At 28.3% G+C, this 27,333-nt stretch overlaps 1 protein-coding gene and 1 long non-coding RNA gene across 2 annotated transcripts in view; both read left to right on the forward strand.

Annotated features, from left to right (window-relative positions):
- LOC107442669 (uncharacterized) overlaps positions 1–3,002 on the forward strand; it is a gene marked incomplete in the record, with an annotated part of 17,039 nt that extends 14,037 nt beyond the window's left edge. Inside the window, 1 exon segment of the long non-coding RNA XR_006227763.2 lies at positions 2,793–3,002. This is a non-coding gene — a long non-coding RNA (uncharacterized lncRNA).
- A 2,449-nt stretch (positions 3,003–5,451) lies between these two features.
- On the forward strand, positions 5,452–27,035 carry LOC107442670 (polyadenylate-binding protein 1). The gene is made up of 10 exons (XM_016056294.3): positions 5,452–5,919; positions 8,789–8,982; positions 12,373–12,491; positions 13,679–13,838; positions 15,269–15,343; positions 20,799–21,032; positions 22,206–22,412; positions 22,706–22,859; positions 23,820–24,373; positions 26,649–27,035. The coding sequence occupies exons 1-10, from the start codon at positions 5,727–5,729 to the stop codon at positions 26,727–26,729; spliced, it is 1,971 nt and encodes a 656-aa protein (XP_015911780.1). The 5' UTR covers positions 5,452–5,726; the 3' UTR covers positions 26,730–27,035.
- The last annotated feature ends 298 nt before the right edge of the window (positions 27,036–27,333 follow it).

Below are 27,333 nucleotides of genomic sequence, written 5' to 3' on the forward strand. Positions count from 1 at the left end.
GGGAGCAGGCGATGGAGTCCGTACATTTTGATTTCTTAAAATCTTCCTGGGAAATTAATAAGGTTGCTGCAAATCTCCCGGATTATTCTAAACACCTTTCGAGAGCTGTTTGTAGATATAATGCTTCACATGTTTAAATTGATGTAATTATGATTAAATTATGTTACATTTTCATATTTTATCAGCAGTAAAATGTTTAAATCATAAAAGTTTAATAGAATTGCAACTGAAAAATCATTATTATATAATTTGTTTCCTTTCTATTGATATAAAACAACATCAGATTTTCCAAAATATCATACTTCGTGCGCAAAAATGTTCAAAGTGGATTTTTTTAAAAATCTCTCTACAGATTATTTTGATTTTTTGATTTTTATTATCTGTTAACATTGTAAATTCAGAATCTCTTCTAATTTTCTAGGTGTAAGAGCATTTTATTTAACTTTGGTTAAGGCGCACCGTGTAGAATCAGGATAGCATTATCTTAGATGTGTGATCACGGTCAAACTTCAATTAGAGAATGTTAGACTATTTTACGCGAACATTAGATTTTTCATACGAAGAGACCACAATTTTATGCGTTTTAAAGTAAATTTATGGTATTGTTCCGTTTCCAGAGGACGTAAAAATTCATTAAACTATTGATTTTTTAGTGATGTTTAACCAATTGTAGTAATACGTATTACTGGTATTGTGAGAATAAGAAATAAGTACTTCGCATACTTATGTTGATATTTATCATTGTATTAATGAGTTTTTAGCCAAAACACACAATTAGTAAAACCTACATGTATGGGGCGTAGAGCCAAGGTACCTTATTAAATAGAGCTCTCGCCTCTGAATGAGGCGGCTCGGGTTCGAATCCCATCGATGGCTGATCAATATGAATTTCGTACCCGGCTCGCACCGACCACAGTGCAAACTCAAAATATCCTCGGTTGTAGACGGATCATGAATTAGAGTTCCCTTGCCGTCAGCCTAACCATAGGATGTTTCGATGCTTTCCTCTTCATGTAACGCAAATGCGGAATAATTCCCCCAAGAAGTAATCCACACAGAAGCTTATCTCTCCCAATATCTCAGCCAGGTGATCCCTTGTCTTCTGAATTGGTTTAAAATTACCAGGCTACGGAGTTGATCTCTAGTAGTCGTAAACCCCAAAATTGGGTCGGATGTTCAACGACGGTTATACAATAAAATATATGGGCGATCGACCGTTTTCAAGAATAATCTGTTGGAACTACATTTTTAGATTACGGCTATCTTCCATGATTTAACATTTATCCTTTCAAAATCAGTTGAAAATTAGATAATTATACGCTGATAAAATCGGCTTTTGCGCCTAATTTCGTTCTTTTAAATATCATCAGCGCTAGTTACTTAGCACATTCTAGGAGAAACTTAAACATTCGTATCATTAAACCATTTTAGGACAGGCTTAGAAATTCTTTAATATGAGGTATTGTTTTCATTGAAATATCCTAAAATTGCATTTATTCCGACGCAAAGAAAAATTTCATTCATGAAAAAAAATGATGACTATACGCACCATTAGCCAAATCACTGAACAAATCATTTATTTCAACACCAATTTTTTATAACATCTGTTTTACTTTTATTTCATTTATAGAAATTGCAGCTTTTTCCCACTATATGATTGGTCTCATGTAAAATACTTATACATTTTCAAAAAGTCGAATTTGTCAAATACCATTTCAAGTTTTTTTAATTTTTTTTTATGAAAAAGAAACTGGCGTAGTTTAATAATTTCTCAACAGAATATATTTACTAATATTATATATTTAAACTACTAACATAAGTGTTCACAACCCATAAAAATAGTAGTAAAATAAACTAAGTGAAAAATATACGTCACAGTTTAAAAAAAAAATATTTATTGAAATGTCCTTTGTCAAAAAAATGGTCTAAAATTGTATCTTTAATACGTAGCATCCAGAAAAATATTATCGATGCGTTCTGAGTTTTTATTTGCAAATTAAATCGAATATATTTGTCTTTACCATTTAAACAAAGCTGTGTAATTTGTATTCCTTATGCTATCATAAAAAATTACTATTTAATAATTTGAACTTACAACAATCATTGCTTTTAGTACGTATTATAATAAGCTATTGACAAGTAACTTTTAAGTGTTCGAAGGTATTTAGAGGGGTGGGCACAATATAATTTTTCTATAATAGTTGCATTGACCTTATTTACACAGCTATTCAAATTATAATAAGCGCTTGTTATTTAATTATTATTAAAAATTATTGTTGTCGGCCGGAGACTCCCCCCGTATAGTTGGTGACTGATGCACGTTAAAATTCTGTCGAGTCGCAAAGTCCTCCATGTTCCCATAACAAATCAAAACCTCTGGGCGTACTGGATTGGAGATCGATTGTTCTCTGATTCAGGTCAAAATTACGATCTGTGGATGAGTGAATGGGTCCCCCTTATAAACAGGCGTGACGCATGGTGTGGCGAAGTCGAATTCTTGGACATAGATGGCGCCACTGAAAAACAAGAATCGCACACTCTGCCTTAAATTTTCTCGGTTCACCAAGCAGGCTAGCCCGTGTGGTAAGTGGCATTAGAACCAACCAACCAAAAATTATTGTTATTGCTGTTAGCTTGTTGTTAAAAAATTATTAAAATTGCAAAAAATAAATAAATAATAATAATAAAAGCAAAATGATAAAAACAAGTTTAAATAGTTTCTGTTACGCAGTTGTAAGTTTTAACTGACATTTTCTACATATTTTTTTTACATATATGTTATTTTATTTTAGGAATGCGCTCTGGATTTAGTGAACAGACTTCATGCTGAAAAAAAATGCTGATGACTCAAATACTATCATCGGGCATAAATATTGCTCAATAATGCAAACCTTGAACTTTTATTACAGTTCCACCTTTAAAATATTTCAAAATTGGTTACTTTTGGGAAAATAAATAAAATCTAATAAGTTTAAACAAAAAATGCTTCCTCTTTTTTTTTGTAGAATTCAGATACGCTTTTATAAAATACAGTCCCTGGCCAAATTATTAGACGCACTTTGAGAATCTATGTAAAATCTTAATTATCAGGTGATAATATACAGCTTTATTGTTTTTACTCGGCTGAAACCGAAACCGGTTTGCACTTGTTTACGCTTATGTATCAATTGGTTAACATTGCAATGCAACACGTTATAATTAGATACAAATAGGAAGTATATAAGAAATCTCCTGAATATAAACCTATTACATGTATATTTAAATATAAAAGTATTGCATATAAATTCGTGCAACACATGTAATTATTAAAAAACTACAGTGTGCCTAAAAATTTGGGCCAATTATTATAATATATTAATAGAATACCTGATATAATAAGCATTCTATATTTATATAATATATCATCTAATTTATATCACATATCGGTCTAATTTAATCAATTGATACACTAACGTAAACAAGGGCAAACAGGTTTCAGTCACGTTAAAAACAATAAAGCTGTATAGTATCACCTGATTACATAGACTGTTATAGTGCGTCTAATAAATTGGCCATGGACTGTACGTTTGCTTGAAAATCACAACCTAAGGCAAAGTAACGAAGAACATTGTAAAATAACAGAAATGTTTATGTATTTACAAGTATATTAAATCAACTTATTTCTTAAATTTTATACATTATTCAATGTATTCATTTTTTTAAGTATCTTAAGATATGGAACTGCATAATCCAATTTACATACAGTGTTTAAAATTATGTAAAAAAATATTAAAACATTCTTTTTATGTAAAAAAATATTAGAATATTCTATATTTTATTTTAATTAAAAATATTTTTGTTTGAAATTTTTATTGGTCTGATATCATTAAAAATCCCAGTTTCCGCGATAAAATGCCTATAGTGTCTGTTGTAAAAATCTTTAATTTTCGTATGTAATAGCCAAAGTTAGTACATTTTTCTTTTTTTGAATTCAAATAATGCCGTTACAAAAACGGAAACTAATTGAAGAAAAAATTCTGAAATATGTTTTAGACAATTATTAAGCTTAAAATATTACACCTGGGCAATTTAGAATATTTTCAACAACAAGGGCATAATACATAAATATTTTGCTTAGCCAATATAATTGCTAATTATAAAATTTTTTATTACGAATTGTGTCGTCAATATTTTATTTGAATTTAATTTGTAATATTTTATTCCTTTATATTTTATTCGAATTGTGTTTGCGAGTAATCTGATGAACTTTCGCCCTGACGAATTGTGCTTGACGGATTGACGCGACACCCGAAAATTTGACTTCTTTCCAACTGTAACAAACTTAAGATACACAAAACTAAAGTGACTAAAATAATAAAATAAAATCGAAATTTTTACAAACTCCGCTTTTTTAAGTGGACCAAAAAGGAGAAATAATTTTAATTTTGTCATACCTAAACCACAAAAGCGCGGTAGATCATTTTCGTTACCACCAAAATCTCCCCTTCATCTTTAAAGTAATGTAACAAATGTATTTTGTAAAAATGTACTCATTTTTGTTATTGATATATTGTTCCTTATCAACTTTGCTTTAAGCATATCAATACACACCCATTGATTAACGAAGTTATTAGTTGCTATTGTTATTAATGAACAAATATGAAAAATTAAATAAAACGCATACTTTAAATTTAAAGAAAATACGTACTGAAATAAAAAAGAAAACTAAATATGAAAGGAATTTGCTTTTTAATTAATATTGGTGCTAATTAATATTTGTGCATAGCACTTTTCTCTCCTGTTACTACACAACAAATACTACAAACATTGCAACCCAGAGCAGTTTCGAAAAATATTTAAAAAAAAGGTATACTTGAGAATTTTTTTTTTATTTTTAAAAAATTAAATCTCTTAATTTAATCCTGTCTTAACTACGTGTCGCTAATCAAATTGAGATTATAATGAATGAAACGTGAAATGAAACTCGAAATTTCGACGGATTCTCCATTATCAATGAGTAGGAAGTCCATTATTCTATGATGAAATACTACGGCATGACTGCTTTGAGATGACGTCATTGTTGAAATTTTATTGATTAATAGCCTATAATTATAGAATAAATCATAAAAAAACAATTCACTTTATTATTATCGATTCAATCTTGTTCTATTTAATATTTTCATATGTTAGTTTATTAAATTGCAAAAGGGTTTCATTATTATTATTATTTATATTAGAAATGTATTGCGACCCAGCCCACTTTAGTTCTTGTTTCAAGCACGTGGTTTCGTTCTGTTTTCGGAGGTTTTTATACTTATGACATTTCTAAATAAATAAATTCTTATACGGCATGAAATCTTTTGATAAAAATCAAGAAACTCATTTCTTACTATTGTTTGGTTTACACACATTAAAAACAGAAAAATGAATCGAACTATTTAACTTCTTTTTGCGGATGACTACATTTATTGTAATAAACAGAGAGTAAACTGTCATCGGTTAATTTTATTTCACGGAATTTCTGTTTCTGTGTTCGCGTGGGAACTAAATAAGCTTTTGTAGACTATAAACTATAAATATATGCTCCTAGAGCAACCAAAAAAAATTTAAAACTATAAAAAAAGAACAAAAAAAATCGCAAAATAACTAAATGATTAAAAAAATACTTTACTTTTGAAGTTCGAAGTGAAATCTTCTGGAATACCTAAGCAATAGGCCTAGTGAAAAGGAATTCATAATTCAAAAAAATGAATCCTAATGGTCCAAATTATCCCGTTGCATCTTTGTATGTTGGCGATCTTCATAATGATGTTACGGAGGCAATGCTGTTTGAAAAATTTTCAACTGCTGGCCCTGTTCTATCCATCAGAGTCTGTAGAGACTTGATCACTCGTCGTTCATTGGGATATGCATATGTTAACTTCCAACAGCCTGTTGATGGTATGTTATTATGTTAAAACTTTTTTAATAGAGCTGTATTTTATTAATTATTATAAGAAGAAGTCATGCCATACAGTTATATAATAACTCTAACCTATAAATGCTAACAGTTAGCTAATAAAAACTTATTCACAGTTATTTTTCTCAAGTAATTAAAGGGATTGCTACATCTGCTCATAACTTTTGATTATTAAATTTATAAATTTGTTTTCAACTGATTTTGACGATCACTACTTATAAACAATTCAAACGCATGTATATAGACCTGATTTAAAGCATTATGTTATGTTATGTAAAAAAATACCAGATTATTTCACTTTTAAATTTGAAGGAAAAACACCTTAAGGCTTGGTGTATCCAACAATTTTATTTTTTTTAAGTATTTGGTACCTGCTAAAAAATTAATTACAGAAATATTTTTTGTTTTATAGAAATTGACCTGGGGTAATTCCTGATCAAAAAATGTAAATATCTAAAAATTTGTGAAAAAACTAGTCAAGATAGAATTTTAATATTTCCTGGAAGTTTGAGGCTATATAAGATGAATCCTACGTCACATTCTTTTGTTTGAAAATCTAATTAGAATTTAAAAGATTTTAAATTTTTAGTGATTAGGAATTACCCCTGGTCTTCATCACTTCTGGGGTAATTGCTGATCACCAGTTTTTATTGTAAAGGGGCTGTTTAAAAATAATTATAAAATGGTAATTAACGAATAAGACATCAAGATCAAACAAATAAACCAAAAAGATATGTTTAAGCAGCTAATAAAACGATTTATTTAAAAGCAAGAAGAAAGATTAACACTTTAAATTTTCCAAAAATCTTTGCATCATGCTATACATTTTAGGCAGTCAGCCAACTCATTCTCATGTTCTGCTGAAATATAAGAGAGTTCCCACATGTTTTACTTTTACTGGATTTTTTTACTTCATTAAGGGAAAGTGTAAAGTTAAGTAAGGTATGTCAACAGCTCTGGCAGCAGCTTTCACACTGAAATTTTCATTTTCAATCATTAAAAGAAATTCACTAATTTTGCTTTCTAGAAGCTTAGTATCCTTTTTAGGCTTATAATTTCTCACCATATTTATACTAGGCTAATTTATAAATTTAAAAATTATTCTAACAATTATACTAGGCTAATTTATAAACTTAAAAGTTATTCTAACAATGTACACACATAAAATTAAGATAGAAGCAAGGTAAGACAAACCAGAAATGGTGCAAATCAGAATACAGTCTTGTATACAGTTAAAAACAAATTTTGTGATGACAGTTAAAATATATTTTATAGTTGTTCCACTTAATAAATATGAACTGTTATTTAAGAAAAGACAATTAACTATTTATTAGCTATTTTTTATACTATTTATAAGAAGAAATGACAATGATCAGGAATTACCCCAGTGATCAATAATTACCCCATCTGTAGGGGGCAACATTTGATATAGTTTCCTATAATCAATTATAATGTTTACAGTAGATGTGAAACAATTAAACAAAAGCTTACACTATTTTTATATCAAAGAAAAAGAAAGTAACTCAAAATATTTATTATTAAGAGAAGGAGGGGGATCTTTGCAGAAATGTGCACATTTTGAAACCCATCTTTGAAATGGAAAATACAGAAAGCAGTTTAAAAGATACTTATTTTGTTAGATTAAACAAAAAACTATTATTAAGTAAATGTAGTTATACTTTAGTAAAGTGTACAAGCATTCTTGTCCATGTCTCAAATTTTAAAAAAATATTATTTTTTTAAATAAAACTTAGGCGATCATTATTTACCCCAGAAACAGAGTGATCGTGAATTACCCTAGATTTCAATTGATATTTTTGGCATTAATTTTTGAGGTAAGAAAAACCTTAATCCTTCCAGTGAAAAATTTTTTCAATATCCATCCACACAAGTATATTGGAGGTATATTCACTCAAATCTTTTATTTTTTTTTGTTTAATTTAGACTGACTTAAAAATGTTGGGTTAATATTTACATTTTCATCTTTGCTTGCTAAATTGTAAAAATATTATCATAGTTGGAGATGTTCATAAGAAATGTAGTTACTATAGTCATGAATGCACAAGCTAGCACTGAAGACAATTCCTAACCTCAATAGTTTCACACATGATTTTTTTTATTTCAAAATTGTGTTGGTTTTCCAGAGTTTGAAGTGTTTAATTGAGAACTTATCAGGACATTAGGAGCAAAAAACATATATATTTTTTATAAAAAGCTAATTTCATTTTCAGACATAACTGCAATATAGAATATTATTCATTCTGTACTTAAATTTAGATAATTATTTTGCACTTTCAGAAAGAATTTTGATCTGTCATTTTCTGAAAATAGCTTTGTTTTGAAAAACAATCACATTTGTTATGTAATTTTATTGAATTACCTCTTAATTAAATGAGATTTGTTTAATAAATAGAACTAACAATGCCTACTTTATGAGGTTGTTAAACTGAATTTCTATGTGTATAATTTTTTGAAACAATACATTTTAAAGCTGGTATTATTCAAGCATATACAACAAGCTGAAGTTTCTGTCTTTCAAAATTGTTATTGATATTTTAAAAAGGTTGCAATCAAACATGGAATATATGTATTTTTTAAAATTTGCATGGAATATATATGTATTTTTTCAATTTCAAAACTTATAAGATTTTTAAAAATATTTTAACAAAGTTTTAAAATTTTTCACAAATTGTGAGAAGAGAAATTTTATAAAGACAATACAGGTACATTCTAACTTTTATAACTAACTGTTATGTGTGCTTTAAATACCTACACTTAAAGATATGAATAATTAAAATTTTCAGTATGCTTGTTTTATGCTCTTGCTATTAACTTTATTTTAAATTATAGCCGAAAGAGCCTTGGATACTATGAACTTTGATATGGTGAAAGGTAGACCCATAAGAATTATGTGGTCTCAAAGAGATCCCTCATTGAGAAAATCTGGCGTCGGAAATGTGTTTATTAAAAATTTGGATAAAAGCATTGACAACAAGGCTATGTATGATACATTTTCTGCGTTTGGGAACATTTTATCATGCAAAGTAAGTTTGAGGTTTTGTATGCATTTTTTCCCTATACACATTTTAGTGTTAAAATAATATAAAACATTGTATAAAAGAAACTTTCAAGAAAAATACATGTTAGTAAAACTATGTCTGATGTAAAAAATATTTTTTAAAATGATACTTTAAAAGCATAATAGATATAGAAGATTATATAATAACTAAGTAGAAAACATAATTAAATATTGTAACTAGCAATTTTTGTAAACCTAATGATTGATTTACCATTTCTTGTATTTTGCTTTTGTTGATATTTTGTGTAAATATTTTGTATTAAATCAATTTTTATGATTATTATAATGGGAGATCACAAGTTTTCTATAGTCATATTAATATATCATCAAAATATATTTTATTGATACATTATTTTTCCTTTTTTAATAAATTTTGTTGATAAAATGTAAAATTTTGCTACAAAATGCAAATTTGTAGAAACTTTTTGAGCTAATTTATGATAGTTTTTCAAAACTGCAGTTGTTTGTCTTGAAATCATAAATTTCTCGCAAGCTTTGGATTTCCAAATTTTCTGTTATGACTGATGTATTTATTAGACTAATAAGTGTTAAGTTAAAAATTTTTAATGTAGTCGAGATTACATTAACGGTTCTTGTTCCACTCATGCCTCCACAATTCATCATCATTTTTATTTTATTAAATTATAAAATGTGTGTTTAAATTTATTCTTAAAAAAATGATATATTTTACATACATAGTAAAAATTTGTGTGATTTATATTTGCAGAAAAAGTACTTCTGTGTTATAGGGATTCTTGATAAGGCTTGGCAGTGAATTTGGCAAAGTTGGACCTCTTCTATAAGTGACGGCAGACCCCTTCTCACACATACTGTTTTTGTAGGCTATTTTGTTACTCGGAATTGTTATTCATAATTTTTTAATTTATATTATTTGTTTGGATCACAACATAATTGAATTGAAGTTACATGAATATTTCTTTAATTTATATATATATTTTATTATTTTTTTAATTTATTATGATCTGTTTTAATAAATATAAACATAACTAATTAATAACGTGACATGAAATTTATGATTTACATTATTACATTTATTTATGTATATAAACATTGACAAGTTATGAACATCATATTTTGGACAAATTATGAGTTCATACATTTATCATTTAAATTTTCTTTGAACATGAACTTATGGACTAAATTGTATTTTTGATTAAACTTTTGGGGACCCTGAGACACAGAAGTGCTGCAAAAAAATGTTTACATTTCACAAGAATAAATTTGAACATTGTTTGAAAGGATACTATATAACAGGGTGCGTAAGGTTTGTAAAAAGTGCTTAAAGTTGCTTATTTTCGATTTTCGTTTATTAAAAGCCCTTAAAGGTGCTTTTTTCATTAGGTGTTTTTAAAAAGTGCTTAATTTTTCCCTTTTTCAAAATGAGATTTTTCCTTTACTATGTTGATTTTCGCTTCGAATTAGGAGAAAAGACACAGTTCTCATTGTTCTATTCAACATTTTCACACTTCATTCAACTCCAATCTATTTTGGCGTATTGTCAGTCCGTATTGTATGAAAACTCCATTCATTGTACATGATTCAAAATTTCATAATTTTTGACAATTGTCAAAAGCAATGCCAATTTTTTTTTGACATGACAGTTAAAACCATCAATTGTCAAAAACTTTCCAGCCCTGCCTAGTTATGATATTTTTTTAAAGTGCTTAAAAATATTTTTTGAGTGCTTGAAAAGTGCTTAAAAGGTGCTTATTTTTTGTTGAATAATTTGGTTTTAATTAATTATACTTGTTAGAGTATATCTTTCCAGAGTGGAATATTAAAAATGTATTTTGATTTTTAAATATTAACAATATTTAATCTTATCATATTAATACCCATTGATAAATGATACGCAATTTATAACAAATATTTTATTTAAGTAGAGTATTGTTTTTTTAGACACTGATTATACGAGTTATCTAAGTTACCGGATTGATAAAGGACCGTGCCTTTTTTTCTTCAGTTTTCTTTGACAGCATTTTCTTCATGAAAGTTCATTATTATTTTCAGATTTCCTGAAGAGGATAAACAAAGTGCTTATTTTGTACGGTAGTGTCCTTTGAAAAAATGTCCCCTCTATTCACACTTTACTCTGTCCAGTTTGAGTGAGAATAGAATGTTGTACTATATAGTGTCCTGTAATGATTTCTATGTGTATTTCTATATATACTTTCTATGTATAACTTAGCACCAATTTTATAGAAAATAAAATTAAAAAAAGTTATAAAATTAACTTTTAAATGCTATTTGTAATACTCTAAACTAAGCAATACTACAATTTCCAGTCCTCAGGCATAAAGTGTAAAAGCTATTTAAAAGTTTTGCCACAGCCATTTTTGAAAGTTGTCCAGTTATTTATTATTATATATTTTTTATTAACTTTATCAGCCTTAGTGTCTACTGGTGTTGATATTCAGCTTTCTGCTATAATACGCTTTTTAGTGAGCAACCAGTTTCTTATTTTGTTAATTTAATCTTGCTATTAAAATAGAAAGCATATTCCTAAAAGCTTGTTTAATTTATTTTATATAGATATGACTTTTTGTTTTAGCTATTTTATTGTGATTACAGTTACATTATAATCTAATAATATTTTACTTTATTATTCAATAGTGCAGTTTGATATGAATTTTTTTAAAAAATAATTTGGTTTGATTTTTGGCAAAATTATGTGCTAATTTTGTATTTTTTTCTTTCCATTACCTAAATGGAAAATTATGCACGCGTCGTAACTTTTTCATCTATGATTTTTGGCAGATTTGATTGCTATAGATTTGATTGCTATATATAGAATCACTGCTATTTATAACTATAATGAAATAGTATATTATAAGATTTTGTTTCATTAAAAACTTACAGTGGATTGAGGTTATGAATACTCATTCCATATAAATTTAAGTTTTACTAAATATGGGCAGGAAATTTTACCATAGCTCTTTTATGATTGTGAATTCTAAATAATTTTATTAAGAAGGCTGTGGATTATTGTACTATACCCTTTTTGCAAAGTCACTTGCATTTATGGGCCAAACTGTGTTAATTGTTGCTATGTAGTAATCCGTAATTTCCTCTCCTCCATATTGGTTTTCAATGGTTATGTATGGACTGGAAATATTACACCATTGATGTTTCTTGTAAGTAGAAAACTCTATTATATATGAATTTTTTTTTCTTGAAGTCTCATTCTTTATCTGTATGCTTTCTAAAATATTGAATCTTTTTTAAGTTTTTCCTCAATTTAATAACTTATATGGTGCAAAGCTAAAGTATAATATTCTAAGGTGTTATCAGTTTATTATTTTTATAGTTCTTTAAATATCTATTTTAAATGTAGGTTGCTACAGATGATGAAAGTAATTCTAAAGGATATGGTTTTGTCCATTTTGAAACAGAAGAAGCTGCAAATAATGCCATAATGAAAGTGAATGGTATGCTTTTGAATGGACGAAAAGTGTGAGTAATTATGTAGTTTTATGTAAATGTGATCTTTAAAAAAGTAATAGCGAAAATTATTTCAAGTATTAAAATTATGTTATTGCTCACAATAAAATAACATTTGTCAGAACTTTTTAACCTCACATTTAAATAACACGGAAAAACATTTGTCTTAAGTTTTGGCTTTTTTTCTTCCAAATGGTATTGCCTGTTTCATTGCGAAAGTCTTTATTAAGCTTTGAAAGATTGAGAAGTATAGAGTCTTAAGCAACAGTTTGGATTGCCGACATTTTAAAAAGCGAAATTGTAAAGGTTTGTTCTGTTTAGGATGTGTCAATATCTAAATTTTCCTAAATACAATGAAAAAAAAAAAAGATTAAAAAGATCTGATCAGGAAGCTAAAAAATATTGGATATATATTTGGATTCTTATTTTAAGTTTTAACAATTAAAAGTTTGTCTTTCAATATATTTTGTAAAAATGTTAGATTAGTTGTATGGTCTCCCAAAATGAAATGACTCCTTTCAGTCCAATAAGCTTCCAAACCAGATTTTAGTGTCAGATTTAGAACCAGATTTAGTGTGAAACCAGACCAAGTGTCATACGGCAAATCAATATTCTGTTTCTTTTTCTTCAGAATTTTAATGTGGATAATGCTATAGCTTTATTTTGATATAGGCTTATTTTTATTGAAACTGCTGAAATCTGGGCTCCAGAATATATTTGATTATTGAGATTAAAAATAATGCAGAGTATGTATCTCCATTGAAGTTTGACTTAAATGAAACTTGAAACCTTTAAGTTGTAGCTTTAAAAAATCATAAAAATCTAAAAAGAAAATGGAAATGTCTTGCCATTTCATTTAAAATAAAGTTGTCTTTATTGTTATATCCTCAGCTAATAAATACAGGAGGATGTTAGTTTTAGAATCATTAATTTTTTACCAAATATTGAACTAGAGAAGTTGTTTGTTGTTGTTTAGAATTGTGCTTATTGAGATGTTTCACTGTTTTTGTAAGTTTTTCTCATTCTGAATGTGCCAAGTAGCATTAATGTCATTAATAGTAACCATATTTATTTCTTTAATTTGATTTTCTTTTCGCATTGATGAATTTCTTGTTTTAATATTATTGGATAAATGTTTAAGCATTTTGAAAGAGTACTTAAGTATTTTTTGTATTGAAATAATAATGGATTTATTATAGATTTGTTGGTAAATTTGTTCCACGCAAAGAACGTGAGAAGCAGTTAGGAGAAAAAGCACGCCGTTTTATGAATGTTTACATTAAAAATTTTGGTGATGATTTAGATGATGAAAAATTACGGGAACTCTTTGAAAAATATGGAAAGATCACTAGTGCCAAGGTTAGTGTTAATTTTTTAAAAAAGTAAGCATTTATTTAAATTTGTTTTCTTAATTACTTTATTATTTTTATTTAACTTAATTAACTATAGTTTTCAAAACTTACTTTATGGCAGGGTTTGTTGATTTAAATCAGCTTGATTTTCATCATGATTTAAATCAAATGATTTTAAAAAAAAATCATTGATTTAAATCAACAGATTTTTTTTAATATATATATATGGATTTTAAAAGTTAAAAAAACAGTGTTTCAATTATTGATACTTTTATTATTTTCTTTTCTTAGTTTTAAAATTTATTTCAAATAAATTGCTACATTAATTAATTTTAGTTAACGAAATTACTTTCTTTCTTGATGTGTGTTAAATTCCAACACATTTGAAATTACATTTTTAAAAATCTATTGATTCTTGAGATTGAAAGTACAGATTAAAGTAAACATTTAATGCTGTTTTAATATAGACTTGCATAGCTGTAGAAAATAATTAATAAACATGACTTTTTTTTAAAAAAAAAAATGCAAATAATGTTAATTAAAATTCTACCTTTTGATTGAAAAAGTATGGAATTAAAATCCACATTATATTTTATTGATGTAGAATTAAAAATGAATATTTTAATATAAAAATATATAGATTAAATATTTATTTATTTTTTGATGAATGACTACATTTATAAACACAATCTGTTACATTTATTTTGTCATTTTAAAAATCAAGAGGAAAAAAAAGAAATCACAATTTTAATTTAAAATTATGGTTTGCTAATTGAAACTTTGCTTTAATAGTTAAAGTACAGGGGTCTGTCCAAGCCATATTTACTACCGTTTAGCGATACCTTCACAAATTCAACTTTAGGAAAAACTGTAGAATAATTTCACAAAATACTTTTTCTTAAAATTTTATTTTTGTATCTCGTAAGAAACGATAAATCCATATTTTTACGATATTTTTGTGTTGATTTTTTAATATAATTTTTTATTTTCACAAATTATGTCTAAATTTTCTCAAAATAGGTGCCTCTCAGAAAAACCTAAGCAGACCCCTGAAGTACTCTTTAAATTCTTTATTTCATCTAGTCTTTAAATTTCAATCATGCATTTGTTCCAAAATGGTTGCCATGCATTCTATGTATTATAACGAAAAATTATTTTAGTAAGTTAGAGCTCCTAAAATATTGTTATAATATAGTTTTAAAGTTAATTTAATTTTGACTAAACATTTGTAAATTATTTTTAATCATAAATTAAATTTCTTACCGTGTATTTGAATAAAAATCAAAAAAATTGGATTTTTTAAATTTTTAAAAAAAAAATCACGAAACCTGCTTTATGGGTAGCTTTGTTCATTTAATTATAGCATCATGAGATAAATGTTGTGATTAAAAGATTTGATAATAGATTAATATTTCTGTTTTTAATCCTTTTTTGTAGGTCATGGTGGATGATTTGAGTAAACCAAAAGGTTTTGGTTTTGTAAGTTTTGAAGATCCTGAAAATGCTGAAAAGGTTTGTTTTCCATATTTTTCAATTATTTCTGTGATTGATTTGTCGTAGAGATAAAAAAACTATCTATGTACAGGGTCTCCTCTGGTGACTTTGCCGCTAATTGCTATAAAAATCCAAGTGGAGGCGTCTAAGGCTAATACTACTTAATAAAAACAGTCAAAAGGGAACTATTTTCAGAAATATAATGTTTTTTTTTTTTTTAAAAAGAATGACTATTTAAAAATTTTTTATTGACAAACAAGTGGATTGTATGAAAACTTATGAGAACGGAAAAGGATGTAGATTTGCGAATCGAGTGCTTCAAAAGTGAGTTTCGAAATTCAAAATCATGTGTATTAATAATTTCTAAAGCTGCCAACTATTTAGATTAAACTGTACTTCTTCCGATTTTTTAAATTTGTTTCGCAAATACTTAGGTCAAAATGTTCAGATTTTTCAGTATTCTAGCACCTTTTCCCTCCATATGATGACTTTCTTTAAACTTGAAGCAGATTTCTTGAAACTAAGAGAAACTGAAAGTAGATTGAAACTAGAAGCAGGTTGAGACTTGAAAGTATTTTTAATAATAGTCTTTCAACTCCTCTGTTTCCTTATGCACTCAAACCAGTATTTTTGTTTATTACATTCACCTTTCTGTGGTGTGATTTGTCAGATATCGATAGCATTTTCAATTTCATTTTGTTTCAATTATGATTTTGCCTCCCCCCCCATTGTGTATACCTTTTTGATTTATTTTGTGATAAGGATCCTAAAAAGATATTAAGAAGAGTCTTTGCAGAACCCTCTGTATATTAAATTTATTTCCTTTAAATTTTTTTAAGCTTTTTATGCTACTTTTATTATCAGAGGATACTTATTAGGCTATTATTATTTATTACTGAGAGTACTATTTAGATTACATATGGCCTTTTTCAGACTGGATTCCCTCAGGGAGCAGTCTTAAGCTGCATTCTTTTTAACATATATATCAACGACCTTGTCCAGAAGTTAAAATCTATCCCTGGTATCAAATGTCTACTCTATGCCGATGACCTCCTCATTTGGACTGAGACCCCAAAGAGAGGGTCTTCCTTCCTGACTGAAAAAGTACTAAACCAAGCCCTTATTCACCTCGAGGAACGGTGTCTGAAAAACAATATGAAAGTTAACGTTGAAAAAACTTGTTATGAAAGTTTCTCTCTTTCTCATAATAAATTAGATCTCTCATTAGTTTATGGAGGTGAAAACATTCAAACAACAGACAGTTTTACTTACCTAGGTGTCTGAAAAACAATATGAAAGTTAACGTTGAAAAAACTTGTTATGAAAGTTTCTCTCTTTCTCATAATAAATTAGATCTCTCATTAGTTTATGGAGGTGAAAACATTCAAACAACAGACAGTTTTACTTACCTAGGTGTGATATTTGATCGTAAGCTCTCCTGGAGGCTTCATTCGGAAAACATAATTGACAAAGCTTCAAGTAGACTTTCCATCTTAAAAGCGTCTAGCAGGCTGTAGATGGGGTTGCTCTAAATCAAGTCTCAACACAACCTATAAAACATTTGTTCTTGCGGTGATTACATACTGCTGTGAACCCTTAATTAGTGCTCCAAGTCAGGTTCGCAGATCTCTTGAGGTTTTTCATAATCAAGCACTTCGCTTGATCACTGGAGTTGTTAAATCCACCCCAATAGACGCTATGCTCCTTTGCACTGGACTTTGGCCGATGGAAAAAATTATTGAAGAAAAGGCCTTGATACCCTGGGAAAAATATTACGGACTCCTGGGTGTCTTTCTCTTTGGAACCTAGAGAGCCCCAGGCAGCGCCACTTAAAGACTCAAGCGGGTTTCCTACAGGGGGTGCTGAGCTTAAAAGACAAATACAACCTTTATATTGAGCCTGAAATTCTTCCCACTCCTTGTAGCCCACTGGACTACCAGACTTTCAATGTGATCACAGACCTTGCTCTCAGAGTCCTAAAATTAGACTTTGATAGTGATGTCCTTAAAGGTATCTCTTACGCAACTATGAATGAGCTATATCCTGAACCTGAATGGTTGAGAATCTTTACAGATGGCTCCCGAGTGGATCAGCGGGTGAGTGCTGGAGCGGGAGTATTTTGTCACCTGTTCTCTGCCTACACTTCTGTTGGCTGCTATGCATCTGCCTACGACGGTGAAATCGAGGCTATTCTAATTGCCCTAAAACAACTACAGTGTCGTACTGAACAATTATCTAGCGCCGTCATTTATCTGACTCTAAAGCAACACTTCTTCATATTAACTCTCCACTGATTCCTCAATCCATCTCCATTCAGAAATGCATTGATTGTCTGAAAGACCTGACACTAAAAGGCAAGCAAATCGTCCTCCAATGGATCCCGGGACATTGCGGGATTTGGGGTAATGAAAAAGCTGATTTCTTGGCCAAGAAAGGAACAACTATTACCCAAGCATCTCGTTGCTCCATCTCTCTGCACTCATTTAAACTGCTGGTCCGAAACCAATTCCCGAACATGCTCTCAGAGAATTTCCGTAAAAGCAATATACACAAAACCTGGTTCAACCGTATTTTAACTATCCCAAATCAGACCAGGTTTAAGGCAGTCACTCTCTTTAGACTTGTAACGGGCCATGACTGTCTGGCCAAACACCTTTATAGCATAAACATTTTTGACTGTCCTAAATGCAAGCTCTGTCGCCTTGGGGAGGACATGGACTTGCCCCATATTTCCGTTTGTCCTGTGCTCATCTCTACTACTGTGTGTGGACGCTACTGGGAGGCTAGGGTCTGTATGGGCTAAGCATGTCACTATGCATTTTCTATTTATCTCTTTTTGCCTTGTATTTCTTGTTATTTTATCCTTTTTGTTCTTTTAAATTGGCCTGCCATTGGGAAAAAAAAGAACTATTTAGATTACTAAGGAGACCCTGAATATACATAGTTTACATAACTCTTCTTACATTTAACTCACTGATTTTTTTGTATGATTATTTTACTTTTATGGGGTTCGTGTAATGCCATGAAAGTTTATGTAATGCTGTTTGTGTAATGCTATGGAAATTCTGCTAATTTTTTATACAAATGGCAGAAATTTTCAAATATCATATAGATTTTGTTCACTCTATTAGAACTTTGCAAAGAGAAGTAATGGACAGTAATGTTATTCCTCTGGTAGGAAGGTGTTAAAAGTTCAGAAATTTTTCATATGTTTGTTAAGCACTACAACTTGTTACAGGCCAATATTGTCAAAGTAAGTTTTCTTCATTGAGATCCTTTTGCCATTATGGCCCTTCAATGCCATTCAAATTTTTTTGCGCTGTCCAGCTCTTTTTATTTTCCTTACCATATTTTAAAATATTGCCTTTAGTCTGTTACTTTGTGTGTTGCGTGTAAATATGTCTTAGCCACATCATTTGATGTATTTTGATCACTTTTAAGATATTTTTCTCTTTGACATTTATGTCAAATTCAATATTAAAACAGATTTTATCAAATACCATTTTCTTTAACCACGCCAAATATTTTTCACTCGAAATTGAGGAGCAAAATCAATAATAACTACAATAAAATAAAAGAACTGAAGTCAATATTTGCAATATAGAAAGAGTTTCATCATGAAAATTTTTGCCTTTACATCTCTCTTGTATTTTGTAATTTATTTAAAGTGTCTAAACTTATATATAATATTTTAAGATTCATAAAGCTAAGGGAAAACCTGAAAATCTCAGGAAATTTAAAATTTGCTTAACAAATTAAGTAAATCTTGAGAAAAAGGAAAAAATTTGTAAAAAGTGTAAAAACCTAAAAAAATTCCAACTTTTCTTCATTTTCAGACGAAAAAAAAAAAATTCTCCTAAAAATGTTTAAGTTTTTTAGAAGCAACCAGATACTATCAGGGGTCTGTGTAGGCTTTTCTTAAAGGTACCTATTTTGTAAAAATTTAGACATAATTTGTGAAAAATTAAAAGTTGTATTAAAAAATCAACACAAAAATATGGATTTATCGTTTCTTAAAAGATACAAAAATAAAATTAAATTAAAGAAAAAGTATTTTGTGAAACTACCATTTTTCCTAAAGTTGAATTTGTGAAACTACTGTTTTTCCTAAAATTGAATTTGTGAAGGTACCGCTAATAAACGGTAGTAAATTCGGCCTGGACAGACCCCTGACTATGTATTATTGCTTCTGGTGATAAATGTTTAAAAAAGCTAGTTATTCTGTAATAATGTATATTAACTTTTTTTTTATGCTTTTAAGGCTTTATTGATGTGTTTTGTGTTATTGATATGCTATGTAATTGTTAACTGTTGCTTTAGAAGGTCAGTGAAATCTTGGTGATTTTTTTTCTTCAGAAATTGCTTACAAACCTGGTTTTGGAACTATTTTAATTCAAGGATATAGTGTGTTAAGATATAAACTAGTAAAAATTAGTTTCTAGTTAATTTTCATAAATTTAATGCTATGCATGGTTTTAAAATACAGACATTATTATATAATAAATGGTGAGGTTTACAATTTTCTGAGAAATCTTTAGAATAACAATTAATGCTCTATAGATAAGAAAATATTTTTAATGTCTATTTAATTTATTTTATCTACTTTGCATCAATATACTGATTATAATTTTATATATCTATTAAAAAAGGCAATTGTTTAGTATATCTTTAAAAAAGAAAAAGCCATAGTATTTTTTATTAAAATAATAATTTACTTTTCGTGCGTCTAATTAAATTAATATTTAGCAGATTTTCATTATTCTGGATCTAAGAGAGTTTTTGTTTGTAATTATATTAGTTCATACTTTCATGCTTAAATATATTAATTTTATATAAAGTGGTGTTATATATTCTGTGAGAAATTAAGTATGAGAAAGTGGTTCAAACAGTTTGTAAAAAGAAAGTTAATTTCAAGATAATTTGAAAAATAATTAGCAAAATTTAAGTTTTAAATAAATAGGAAAAGAATTGTAAAGGAATTGACATCAAATATTTGTAGTTTCACTTATGGTAGTTTACCAATGACATTTAATTTAAAGAAATAAATTTTAGACGTGGGAAGTGGGTGCACAAACGTTAGCGAACAGAATTAATTCTTTTTAGTACAGTATATATTGCAAGTGAATAATTTCAACTTTCAAAGAAAAAACTGTTTTATGCGAAGAAGCTACAATTATAGGCAAAGCAATCAACAGGGCTGGTGGGGGGCAGTGAAGAGGAAACATAGTCTCCTGGTAACTAAATAAAAAGTGTTTTTGGATTGAAAAAAGGTTTGCATCTTCTAATTTTGTTAGTTTTTTAGTACAACACTTACTAGTTAGTTTTTTTATGCATCTTAGTTTTTTTTAGTATAAACTTATTTCAGATCAATTGTACAAGAATCAAACTATGTGTAGCTGTTTTAATTAGTTTTAATCTTGAAGTTATATTTTTTTATATAATCTGAATCTGAATTTTGATTATTTACATGCAGGCTGTTGAAGATTTAAATGGTAAAGAATTGAATGGCAAAACTCTCTATGTTGGAAGAGCTCAAAAGAAATCCGAAAGAGCTGCGGAATTAAAGCGAAGGTTTGAATTGATGAAAATGGAGCGAATTAGTCGATACCAAGGTGTTAATTTGTATGTGAAAAATTTGGATGATGCAATTGATGATGAACGTTTAAGAAAAGAGTTTGCACCTTTCGGAACAATTACGAGTGCTAAAGTGAGTTTTTGTATTCAATATATCAGTTTATTATTGAAGGTTTGAACTTAGTCAAAAATTTTATATTGTGTGATAAAACAACTAAGGTTATTTTTAACATTTCAAAAACATTATTCTTAGACATGTAAGAATATGTATAGAGCTGCCAAATTAAGTAATTGCCTGGGGTCAGAAGCTAGACAATAAAAAATATATTAGTAGTTCTTAAATTAAAAAAATAAAAATTGCAAAAAATGAAAATTTATTGAAAATTATTTACCTATAACAAGTCATTAACATTATATCTAACTTATCTTCTTGACGGTGTTTCTCTCTATTAATGGCAGATGGTGGCACAATAAAAGGCAACAAAAACTTCCTCTTGATTATATGAATGCATTGAGTTATGCTAATCTGAGATATGCAGTTTATTTTGTACATTTTTACAAAATTCAGATAAATTATTTAAGTTTTCGATAATATGTCAAGAAGAAAAAAAATGTAATTGAAATGTGTGAATGAAGATGAGAGCTATGTTAACATTATTGCTGTGTGGGATAATGAAATATTTCTAAATAATTTTCAGTAAAATTTCTATCAAGCTTCAAACTTGGGATGTTAAAAGTAGAAATGGGCACGTCCTGATATTTTGTTGTGGAAAAGCACATAGCTCCCATTAGGGTTTGTCTGTTTTTTTTAAGATAGATGGTGAATATTTCTTAATAAAAAGATCTCTGAAAGGCGAATGCAATAGTAGATTGAATAGTGATGCTGAATTACTAAATGTACTGTATGCCAGGGAAAAATGAAGAAAATTGTAAATAAATATGAGATTTTTTTCTATAGTTGTATATCACCTCAGTTTTGTGGTAATTTTTGAATTGTATGGATTTATGTTTTAAAGTAGCTCTATATAGTTAAGATAACGTTTTAATAAATTACAATAGAATATTCTGATATTCTTTTAAAAAATGATTTGATACTAATTAAATTTCATCAAATATATTAAGCATTGCAAAAACTTTTTTACTTCTGGTTATTGAATTTTATTTTGTCTTAATATTAATATTTTAAGATTATGAATGTTAACATCATGTAATTATTGATGTAGATTTTAATATTGAGTTTACTTTTTTTATTAAAAGTTTATATTATTTCAAAATTCAAATCTAAAGTACTTCAAAAATTTCACAGGTCATGACTGATGGAAATGGGCGTTCCAAGGGATTTGGCTTTGTATGCTTCAGCTCCCCAGAAGAAGCAACAAAAGCGGTAACAGAAATGAATGGAAGAATTGTGGTTTCAAAGCCCCTATATGTTGCCTTAGCTCAAAGAAAAGAAGATAGAAAAGCTCATCTTGCCTCTCAATATATGCAGCGAATGGCAGGGATGAGAATGCAGGTGAATATTAGTTGGTATTTTTTATAATCATTTTGTTGGTTTCTTAAGATCTAGTATATAATTTTAAATGTTAAGTAGATTTGCTTATTTTTTATTTTTTTTGGCTATTTCAGAAAACTTAAAAGTATTTTGATAATATTTGTTTATGGGTGAATATGTCATTTCTGTCATGAAAATTTGCTGATAAATTCTGTTACGTTTGGGTTATAATAAATAATACACAGTTTTATATATAAATTCATTACTTGTGAAATAATGTCTTCATACATAGTATTATTTTTATTATATTTCAGTTGGGTCAGATGTTTAACCCAAGTGGTGCTGGATATTTTGTTCCAACAATGCCCCAAGCTCAGCGAGGCTTCTATCCTCAGATGGCTCAAATGCGTGCTACACCTCGTTGGCCTACAACACCACAAATGAGGCCTGGAGCTCAGCCTGCTGCAGGTACTCTTAATTTGAAGTTTATATCTTACTGTTATGATTATAAAATTCAAACTCTAATTATTATTTAATTTCTTTTATATTTCTGTGAATTTCCTAAGTTTTAGTAAGTTTGATATTTTAAACTATTTTCATAAAAAACATGTACAAAATGTATGTGATTTTAATATCACTAAAAAACAGTTTAACATTTATTTTTTTTTTAAAACATGCATATTAAAAATTGGCAATCTGACATCATAAATGTGTGAGAAGAAGTGAAGTGCCGTAAATGAAATGTAGTTCTAATACAATTACGAATGCAGGATTTACAAGGAGTTATGAGGAACCAAGAATTATCTTGAACAAAATGTTTACATTCTGTCCACAGTCCTAGCTTATTTGCAAAGATTTATGTGTGTTCCTCACTGTAAAAAAATAACCCCAGAAGAAATAGGTGTTCTTAAATATATAAAAAATGATATAAACTGTTTTTCTTTTTTAAAATTGCATATTTTACTTTATTCTCAGAAATTATTCATATTTTAACTTTTAATACAAAAATATGTTCTAAGCTGATGATGAATATTTTTACTTGTTGCAGAAAACTATGATTTTATTTAATCAGCACTTTATACAGCCAATTCATATCAGATTTGTGGTTATACAAATAAATTATTTATTAAATTGAGCATGTGTAATATGTTCTAATATATAGTAATCAGTATTAAATTTAATAGGTCATAATGCCTTCGGCATATGAGTTATCTTAATTAGAATGCACAAATATAATTCTTTAGACAATGATTCATAGATTTAGTATTAATGAACTTTATATATCTTACATTTTTATTCACATATTCATAATATTTTGAGTAGTTGTAAATTGAAACTTAACTTTTATTCTAAATATAAATTTTATTTATTGATTAAGCTTTAAAACACCTTTGAATTCAAATATACATTGTTTCTTATTTTTCACAGCTTTTCAAGCCATGCAAACTGCAGCACCATTTGCTAGAGCTGCTGCACGTCCTGCTGCTGTTGCTGCTTCTCAAAATCCAGGTATGAGAGCTGGCATAACTGCTCGACCAATTACTGGTCAACAACCCAATGCTGCTGCGGCCGCAGCAGCAGCTGCTACTGGAACAAGAGTTGCTGCTATGGGTACTACTGGAGTCAGTGCTGCACGGCCTGCTGGTGTTCCCGCACCAAGTGTTAACCAAGGCCGCCCTGCTGCTTATAAGTATACATCTAACATGCGTAATCCTCCTCAACCTCAAACAGTTCAGCAAGCTGTTACACAACAAGCTGTTGCTCAGCAAGCTGTTCATATCCAAGGACAAGAACCTTTGACTGCTTCCATGTTAGCTGAAGCAACTGCTCAAGAGCAGAAGCAAATGTTGGGTGAGCGATTGTTTCCAGTTATTCACCGTTGGTACCCTGATTTGGCTGGCAAGATTACTGGCATGTTGCTGGAAATTGATAATTCAGAATTATTGCACATGTTGGAGCATCATGAATCTCTTAAGGCTAAGGTAAATTTATTTGTTATATTAACTGGTGTAGACAAGTTGTTTTAAATTATTTTTTTAATATTTATGAATATTCATTGGACTTCATGAAGCTAGATTAATTTGTGATTTGATTTTTTTTGTCTCATTTTACTTTTTACGAGTCTCATTTTGGACTCTATCATTATTTATCTTTTATCTGTCTAATAATTAATTTATAGTTTAAGCAAATTCAATCTAGTTAAGCTAAAGGGTTTGAAAAAAACCCAGATATTTTAGATGAAGATTGACCCATTTGGTTTAAAATGTGTGGGTTTAATTACAAAGCTGTATAGAAAAATGTACAGGAATTAAAATAGAATAAAAAATGTTCACATTTAATGTTTACTTCAAGAATTATTGACTATTAAACTTGTAGTAAAAAATTCCACACAGGCCACAGAAATGCTTCATTCATCAAAAAATTTAATTTATCTCTTAATGATTTGATTTAGAAACAATTGAAATAAAAAAAATTGGATTGTCTCAGAATTGGATTATCTCTAATTTACTTCTGACACAAATGTTTAGCTTCAATACTCGTTGTATTTACATTTCAAAATTATTTAAATTTTTTTAATCATTTCATTAAGGAACTCGTTGTATTTACATTTCAAAATTATTTACATTTTTTTAATCATTTCATTAAAGAAATATTGAACCAAGTAAAAAATGTTAATAAATTTTTTTTGGGGGGGGGGTCATTTATTAATTTACATTTGTAATTTGAATGCATTAAAGTTTTTTGAGTTTGCTTAATTCTCTATATATGTTTATAAATTTGGTATGATCTATAATACAGAGTAATTCAAAAAGATTGTAGCAATTACAAATATCCATAACTATTAAATGAAAAAGGATTTATGGATAAAATTTTCACAGAAGGAACTTCAAAGTTTCGCATACATGTGTCACAGATTTTCTATGTGAATTTCCTTGGTCACACGGACAACATCTAGGCGATAGTCCATTTCATGCCATACATTCTGAAGCATTTGTGCAGTCGCCAACGCAAGTGCTACTTTTCCCTTTGCACAAACATCTCGTTTCTTCAAACATCCGATGCCACCTGCGTATGTTGCTCCCATTTGGAGGTTCTTGATTGTAACACTGACGAAATCTTCTCTTTCACCGAGATAACAGAATGACAATTATTAAGTTCTAACATGCTGAATGCTTTCTGTACAGGGCTCGCCATTTCTACCAATAAACTTGCACATGCGCAGGATTCCGCTTCACTGCACCTGCGCCTTACGTGAAGAAATTTTGAAGTTCCATCTATATTCTATGTTAATCTTAGTGATAAATTATTTTTCATTAAATTGTTATAGCCGTTTGTAATCGCTATATTAATTTTGAACTACCCTGTATTAATATTGTTAATGCTATGTTGAATAGGCTTATATAAATAACTTTTATTTGTAATCTAAAAAATACACTTGATAACCTTTTTAAATAATAGTTAAATCAATCATAATTTTGATTTTTTTTAACGTTATTAAGTTAATTAATTTTAATTTAAAAAATGGAATGAGCTACTCAATATTGAATACATTAAAATTGTGTTTAAATTATTTTTATGGTTTTTTATGGTGACTAATATAATCAAGAAAGTAGTTCTTTGTCAGAAATTAGTTATTTTACCCTGATTGTGCAAAAGTCTTCGAAAATTAATTTGCATTTTGTTTATATATATATATGAAGAACTAAAATATGGCTACGCACCTTGATCTCAAATTGACTCAATGCTTAAAGTAACAAAAAAAAAGAAAAAAGAAAATGAATAAGTAAGATAAGTAAAAATATGTGAGTGAGAGATTAGATGTGGCCACACATAAATCCTAGCATTTGTTTTGAAATATTTAAAAATATAAAAGGCTCCAGCGAGATAAAAGCATTTGATTTTCATTAGAACTGTTATTTGATACACGATTATCGTTTTATACTATCAACAAGTAAAATTACTTCTCATTTATTAAATCTTATCGTTTCTCACATTCTATATTCTTATAGATATTTTTCAAGTAAATTTGATTATTTTTCAAATCCAATTGTCTTTATATTTGGTTACAATTAACATATCAACTAAATGTGCTTTCATAAGGTTATAGCAATTATAATAGCTATCAATTTAATAAACAAAATATTTTTTATTGACTTATAAAGGAAAGGAAATACTGAATGAGAAACAGGCACAAATGGTCGGTGAGTAGAGCTTTCTTGTGACATAAAAATTTTAATAATTTTTTTTGTTTTACAGGTTGAAGAAGCTGTTGCAGTACTTCAAGCTCATCATGCTAAAGAAACTTTGGGTGCTGGAGGCATGAAGAAAGATGCTTAATTGCCTTATTTTTACTATAAATATTAGTTGTTAAACAAAAAAATTAAAAAAAAGAATGAAAAAAAAGGGCAAAAATAAAAAAAAAATCCCACGTGAATACCATGAACTTATAAAATAAAAAAGGACAAAAAAAATTGAAAAATCCTAAAAAATGTGTGGAGGATTGATGAGTGGCATGTGATGCAGTTATTATTTTTATGTATTCTTTCCCTTTATTTACTTGATGTTTTTTCTTTGATATAGTTTATTATTTGTTTTTGGGATATGCATCCAAATTTAAATAAAGTATCTTAGTCTATTAAAGTATCTTAGTCTTTTGACTCAACTTATTAACTTATTGACTAAAACAATTATGTGTGTATTATTGTTTTAGTCAATAGAACATTAAAAAATGCCCTATGCAAAGTTGGCTAATTTAAATATTTTGAAGAAAAAAATGAAATACATAATTGTAGCTACATGAAAGCACAATTTTTTTGAGTAATTTAATATTTCTGTTTTATTAAATTAAAAGTCAGTATGTTTCCTAATACATCTTATTAACTGAACAACACAGTTTTTTAATTTAACATATTTCACTAAAAAAAGCTATTAGGTGGTTCAG

Source organism: Parasteatoda tepidariorum, chromosome 1 (assembly GCF_043381705.1).
Source record: "Parasteatoda tepidariorum isolate YZ-2023 chromosome 1, CAS_Ptep_4.0, whole genome shotgun sequence".
NCBI lineage: Eukaryota > Metazoa > Arthropoda > Arachnida > Araneae > Theridiidae > Parasteatoda > Parasteatoda tepidariorum.